A 7,300-nucleotide genomic window follows, 5' to 3' on the forward strand; every position below is an offset into this window, starting at 1 on the left:
CTCCTCCTAATGCTTTGGTTGCTCTGCCTTAATCAAAACTCGTATTGTCGATCTTGATATCCCTCTTGAAAGTGCAACATACAGTTGTTCGTGCAAGAAAACATATTGCGGTAAATATAGTCAAATATTTAGGATATTTGTCCTTGTGCTTTATTTGTTATATTTGCAAAACATAAATATACTAAAAATATTTTCACGCAAATTTAAAAGGATATTCCTTAGTTTTGGAAGACGAAAGTTGAATTCAGGGATAAGAATATGTTTAGAAGCACATTGACCAGTATCATAATTTTTGCATGTATGAAGTTATTGTCAAAACTTCTATATACCATTTGTGTGCTATTACATAAGCTATTCAGCGTATCTAAGTTTTTCAATAGCATGACAGACATATTTTTTTTCAAAATTAACCTATATACAATGGGAGATCAATTTTAACTTAGTCTATTATATATACGGTGACACTAACATACGTAAGAAATAATAAACTTGACAACAAACATGTATGGTAGAAGGCCATTTGGTATTAAAGTATTTAAGTATTCTTCTTGGTAGTAATTATTGGTATCATTTTCTGCTGAGTCAAAAAATAAAAATAAAAATATTTTATTTTTATTATAAAATTTTGCATTATACTTTTATTTAGTTGATCAACATATTTATTTCTGCTAGCTAAGATATCTTTTTAATTCTATCATACCATTTGCACAAATTGCGTTTTAATCTAATGATAGAAATATTTCTCTTATTAAATGCACTACTATTACGATTGGGATTGATAACCACGTGTTCAGGAAAAACCAAATCATCTTTTATTGGATGCTCTTATTCGTTTCCGACACGAAGCAAGAAGACACTGAATACTGGATTTGTTCTTACTTATATTTCTTGTCAGTTGAATCTTTTTCATTTGACACCAGAAGTATAACTTTGGCAAGTTAGCTTTTATAGTCTCTGCTTTTGTCGATTTTGGAACTACTAGTAGTACTTGATAGAAATCACCTCCTAAACCATTAATTTTCCACCAAACGGTTCATTAATAAGAACCCCGGGCAATTATTTCGATCGTTTGACACTTTTTTTTGGTAATGAAGACCTATATTAAAAGCACATACTAAGAGTCATTACATAATTCATTACATATGGGAACTGTTCTAGGACACGTAGTTCCTAGCTTATCCCTTTCCAAAATCGAAATAACAAAAGTAGGAGGAATTAGATAAGTCCTTAAGCTTCCAAGGATTGGTAAGCTGCTTCCATTCTTCGCCATTGAATCAGCCGCCTGGTTAGCCTCTCTCTATAGACGTGCTGTAGTGGCGGATCCCCTGCTCTACTCAATAGGCATCTGCAATCATCAATTAGGTTATAGGAACAATTCTTATTATCAATTAAATTAATGAGTTCCTTACAATCCGTTTCAATAGTGAGGGGGAGGTAGTTGTTCTCCATGGCTAATTTCAGACCATTCAGTAGTGCTAGTATTTCCATATAAATATTAGTTGCATGTGAAATACTCATGTTGTACCCAAAAACCCATTCTCCATTGCCACTTCTGATGATTCCTCCTATGCCGCCTTTTCCTGGATTTCCAAAACATGAGCCATCCACATTGAGTTTATAGGTGTTTGGTTCCGGCCGTTTCCATTTAATGAGAATGGTGTCTCTAATTATAGAAGGTCTTTTTTGGTTTGTGTCCAGGAGTTTGTATTCCATGGCTTTGTTTACTATATTTTTTAGAAGTAGAGGCTTACTATTATTGTTGAATATCGTCCATTTCTATGCAGCCAAATGTGCCAGAGGATAAAGGGGAGGACATCAGGCCAGTCGAGATATTCATTGAACCTAGTATTCGAGCTACTTTGGGCTTTTGACCAGTTGTGCAAGGTGTATTGGTCTGGCGGTTCTGGGGGAAGAAGCTTGAAACCAACTTGATCCCAGATTGTTTTGGAGTACTTACACCTAAAGAACATATGCATTGTATTTTCATTTGTAGTGCTACAAATGTTGTAGGTCGGAGAGTTACTAATATTCCTGTTGAACATTTGTGATGTGGGGAGTCTATTATGGATAGCCGTCCATAGGAAGAATTTTATTTTGTTGAGGGTTTTAATCTTCTATAGCCATTTGTAATCTTTTGTGTCTCCCTCCTCTCCCCCCTTGAGCATTTCATAAGCTGATTTGATAGTAAAGATCTTATTGATACTTTTGCCCCAGCTATATTTGTCTTCAATAGTTTGGAATTGCTTGATGTAAGTGCTAGTAATTTTGTTCTTAACCTCGATTGGGAGCTGGAATGATAAATCATTAAGGTTATAAGTGTTATTTTTAATAATATCTGCTAACGGTTGATGTTGTGCATGACTCATTAAGGGCCCTTGGATTAGGGTTCTTAACGTTTCCTTGTTACCTAGCCAGGCGTCTTGCCAGGTTTTAATGGATTGCCCGTTTCCAATTTCCCAGTGAATACCTTGTTTACAAATGTTTGTGCTCCGGAAAATGTTTTTCCAGATATAGGAGCCATTTTTATCTTGGAGATTCCAGCTTTTTGGGGGGTTCCTACTGTTATATCTGTTGTGAAGTACCCTACTCCAAAGGGATTTATGATCTTTTTTATATCTCCAAGCTAAGCTAGCACTGAAGGATTGATTTTTCCATTTTGTTTTGTATAGTCCCAACCCCCCATCCTTCTTTTGCTTTGTAGTAGTGTCCCAACTTATCAAATGGCATTTTCTTTTTTCGGAGGTGCTCCCCCATAGGAAGTTCCTTTGGATTCTATCAATGTTATTAATAGTAGCTTGGGGGAGGTTGTAGATTTGCATAACATGATTGGGATTGCTGCCAGGGTTGATTTAATGAGAGTGGTCCTTCCTGCTATGTTAAGGAAGTTGATTTTCCACCCTTTTAGTCTATTGTTGAGAAGGTCGATTATATATTGAAAGTCTTTCTTTGAGGGATTAGAAAACCCTATGGGGAATCCTAAGTACTTACCGAATTCTCTAGTGTGGCTTATTGATAGGCAGTTGCTAAAGTCAATTTTTATGTCTATTGGAATATTTTCAGAAAATATTAGCCTTAATTTGTTGAAGTTGATAGATTGGCCTGAATGTGCGCAAAATTTATTGAGAGTGTCTATGATGGAGTTGCAGCTTTTTTGATTAGCGTTTGCTAGGAGGATTAGATCATCTGCAAAAAATAGGTGTGATAGAGGGGGACTTTTTGAAGAGATTTTGACTGGGTCCCACCTGCAGCAGTCAATTTCATGGTGAATTAGTCTCGACAACATTTCCATGCAGATGATGAAGATGTAAGGGGATAGGGGATTACCTTGGCGAATACCTCTAGACGGTTTAAAGAATTATGAATTGGATCCATTAATAATGATAGGGGTAGACATGGTAGAGATACAAGACATAATTAGGTCAATTAGATCTTGAGGGAATTTTAGGGAGGTTAGTGAGAATTTTATAAGGGACCATTCTAATTTATCGAATGCTTTTTCTAGGTCTATTTTTATCAACATTTTTCCTTTTTTTCCTTTTAATTTTTTAAAGTGATTTAAGACCTCGTGGACAATGATAGCATTGTTTGAAGATTTTCTGCCCTTCATGAAGCTAGTTTGTGTTGGATGGATTAATTTGGGCAGGAGGGGTTTGATTCTATTGACGATGATTTTTATTACTACCTTGTAGGCAGTGTTACACAAGCTGATAGGTCGATATTGCTTGATAGTTTCAGCATTTTGGCATTTTGGGATTAGGCAGATGTAGGTGCTATTCATATCCTCAGCCATTTTTTCTCCCTAAAGGTGTCTTTGCAAAAGTCAGTTAATTTTTCTTTAGTTTCATTCCAGAACTTCTGGTAAAAAAAAGGGTGTAGACCATCCGGCCCGGGTGCTTTGTAAGGATTAAAAGAATCTAAAGCACTTTTAATTTCGCGGGCTGTGATGTCTTGGCACAGGGTTTGTTGGTCCATGTTATCGAGAGTTGCATAGAAGGACATGTAGTGATTCGTTCTATAGGAGGTGTTATGTCCTGTTGTAAAGAGGTTTGTGTAGTAGTTGTTTATTAAAGATTTAATATCTTTTTGGTCGTAGTACCAGTTGCCCACTTCGTACTCGCATCCCCTTCATTCAACCATTGTATTCGGGATTTGAGGCTCCAAAATTCCTCCTCGAGTTTTAGAATGTCATTGAATTCCTTTAATAGATTTGTTTCGAGGTCAAGCAGGAATTGACTGGTCGTATAGTTTGGGGAATTTTGTATTCCATTAATTCTGGAGATTATGACTTTTTTTATGAAAAATATTGCCAAAAGTACTAATGTTCCATTCTTTTATATTTTTTGTAAAGTTTTCAGTTGCTCCAAGTATATTATCTTGGTTGGTCCATGACTCCTTAACAAGATTTTTGAACGTTGGGTGAGATAACCACATGGATTCAATTCTGAAGATATTATTACTGTGTGAGAAGTTTTTGAATAGGTCTAGTTTTATGGGACAGCGGTCAGAATGAATTCCTGTTAAGTGTGTGACGTGTGCTTCTTTAAAAAGGTTAATCCAGCTTGAGTTTGCTACGTATCTATCCAACCTTTCCATGATTAAAGTTCTAGTCTTTTTCTTTTTATTTGTCCAAGTATATTTTGAGCCCTTATACCCTAGGTCAATAATCCCACAAAAGTCTAGGCAGTTAAGGAATTTCGATACTCTAGGGTAGCTTATTGGGAGGCCTCCGAACTTTTCGTTTGCCTTAGTGACTTTGTTGTAGTCTCCAGTGACTAACCAGGGACCCTTAAAACTGCTTGTTACTGTCTTTAAATTTTTCCACAGAATAGTTCTTTCTTCGATTAGGTTGCTAGCATAGATAACAGATAGTAGCCAAGGGTTAGAATTGTTTACCTTAATCATCGCATGGATTTCTTGGTCAGTTGTTCCGATTTGATCCACCAGAATATCTCCTCTCCTGCATTCCACATCATAACCATGCCTCTTGAATTGCCTTGAGCTTCTACCTGAGCCATGTGAGTGAATCCAAAGTCGTTTATGAGCATGCTGTGATCCGCCATTTTTGTCTCCAAGAGTGCTACTAGGAAGGGCCTGTTGTAGTCCATCATAGACCTAAATGTTCTTCTACCTCTTCATTCCCCGCTCCCCTACTGTTCCATACGATCAAACTCATTGGTCTAGATGGGGATGGGGTGCTCTCCTCCGCCTGTGCATGGGGGGGGGGGGGGGGGGGACTTGCTATGTTCATGTTGGCGTATATCGTCGGAATCATTACTACCCCGTATTTGTAGATTGATGGCGGTGTTAGTAGCTCCCTTATATTGGTCGAGCAATTTCCTCAAATTCATCGGGCAGCGTAAGATGACTATTTTTTCTTTTCTTTCCTTGAACACTAGCATTTTTGACGTTCGTAGCATGGCATACTCCACTCCTTATGCTGTTGATGACCCTTCCTCATCTTTATCCTTGTCCGTCTGCTGCATTGGTTGATTGGGTGATGTGGTAGTTCCCTGGTTTTGTTGTGTGTTTGAGTAGTGTATGTGTGGTGGTTGGTTGTGCTGAGGGTTGTTGTGGAAGAGGGGTAGATTCATGCTAAGGGGTATTGGAGTGCTTGGGGTGTTCCTCTGTTGACGACTCCATGGGGATGGGTGAGCTCCCATGGCTGGGTGTGGTGGATTTATTTGGGGCTGTTGGCTACATTGTCCAGCCCTATCCTTAGTCCCTCCGTTACAATTTGGGCTAGGTAACTCGGATTCTCTATTTGTATAATGATGTCCCTGCCTTCTAGGTGTAGATTCATGTTCAGTGAGAACCCCGTTAGGCCGTATTCCAGCCATGAAAGTGGGACGTGGTTTGCAGCTAAAGACGGAGTTGCATACACTATTGGATGACCCTGCCTCAATGCTTGGTTGTTCAGCTGCTGAGTTCCTTGGTATTGTTCGCGTGTCCACACATTTCTCCCGTGATTCCTTTGATGCCTCCTGTAGAAGCTGTTGGTGGGTAGTCTTGGCATCTTTTGTGAGTTCTTTGTGGTCTTTGCCTAGGTTTTCCTTTGCTTTGTTTGTGCTGTTGTTGTTACTAGGCAGTGAGTTTAAGTAGCAGGGTTCATTTTTCCCTTGTTCTGCATAGTTTTCTAGTATATGAAGGACAAGGTTGTTAGAGTTTGGTGAGTTGACATTTTCTAAGGAGTTGTTTTGATTTGTACTATGATTGTTGAGAGTGATGTGAATATCGACCGCTGATTGTTCCGTGTCTTTGGTGGTTTGAATTTTGTTGTCATTAATTAATGAGGTTTTGACAACTTCTTGGGTGATGCAAAGGTCAACTTCCATTGAGCCGTTATCATTGCAAACTAGGGCATGTTGAGAGATATTACTGTCTGTTGGGTTCTTTGAGTTTACGTGTGTTTGTGTGGTTTCGTTAGTTGATCCATCAGATTTTGCTGGGAAGGGTGGGTTTTCTAAAGCATTAACGTTTCCAGGTCTTTGGTTATTAAAGGGGGTAAATTGACACATTAATGGTGTGACTGGGCTCGATGGTTCTGAGTGAATAACCAGTGGTTTTTTTGGATGGTTCGTTGTGGTTTGTGCTGTTTCTAGGGTTTCCATTTTGTCATCCATCTCATTCATTATTGCATTTAATACCATGAATTGATTGCCATTGCTTTTGTCTGTATTGATGCTTTTGTCCAGTGGTTTTGATTGTGTTTCAGGTTTGTGGATTGCTTCATAGTTCTTCCTTCTGAAGTTCTATCTAGGTTGGTGCGTTTGGCCGGAGTTTGTGGCCTGAGTGGTATCGTGTATCTGAGATTTCACTTGCATTTTATGTTCCTGTTTTGGTTGTCTTTGTGAAGGGGTGTTCTGCCTTCCCATTTGGTCCTCCCTTTTCCTAGTTTTTTTATGAGTGACTATAGTCCAGTGGTCAATTTACCCTGTTAGGGATTCAATTCCATCATTGTTTTGGTGATTATCAATTACTTCTTTTTCCTTTGAAGGCTTTTGGTTGGGGCAGTTTGTTTGGATATGGCCCAATCTGTCGCATTGTGAGCAAAGCATGTTAAAACCCTCGTAGGCAATCCTTTGGTAATGTCTTCCTATGATAACATGAGTTTTAAGAGGCTTTCTATGGGTGCTAGGATACATACTCTCGCATATTTGCCCCTGGTAGTTGAGGCAGTGCATGCATCTATCCTTAGTAGCTTCCCTAGTTTGGTTCCTATTTTTTGGAGAATTTCATAGTCATAGAATTCTGTTGGTAGTTCTGGTAATCTGGCCCAGATGGCTGAGTATGTTTGTGAGGC

The 7,300-nt window shown here is 38.5% G+C and overlaps 1 protein-coding gene across 1 annotated transcript; it reads right to left on the bottom strand.

Moving 5' to 3' along the window:
* Positions 1–5,432: 5,432 nt before the first annotated feature.
* Positions 5,433–6,629, bottom strand: LOC109214551 (putative mediator of RNA polymerase II transcription subunit 29). The gene has a single exon (XM_019378486.1). It carries the CDS (start codon positions 6,627–6,629, stop codon positions 5,433–5,435), a length of 1,197 nt encoding a protein of 398 aa, XP_019234031.1.
* Between the last annotated feature and the right edge of the window lie 671 nt (positions 6,630–7,300).

Source organism: Nicotiana attenuata, unplaced genomic scaffold (assembly GCF_001879085.1).
Source record: "Nicotiana attenuata strain UT unplaced genomic scaffold, NIATTr2, whole genome shotgun sequence".
NCBI classification, from domain to species: Eukaryota; Viridiplantae; Streptophyta; class Magnoliopsida; order Solanales; family Solanaceae; genus Nicotiana; species Nicotiana attenuata.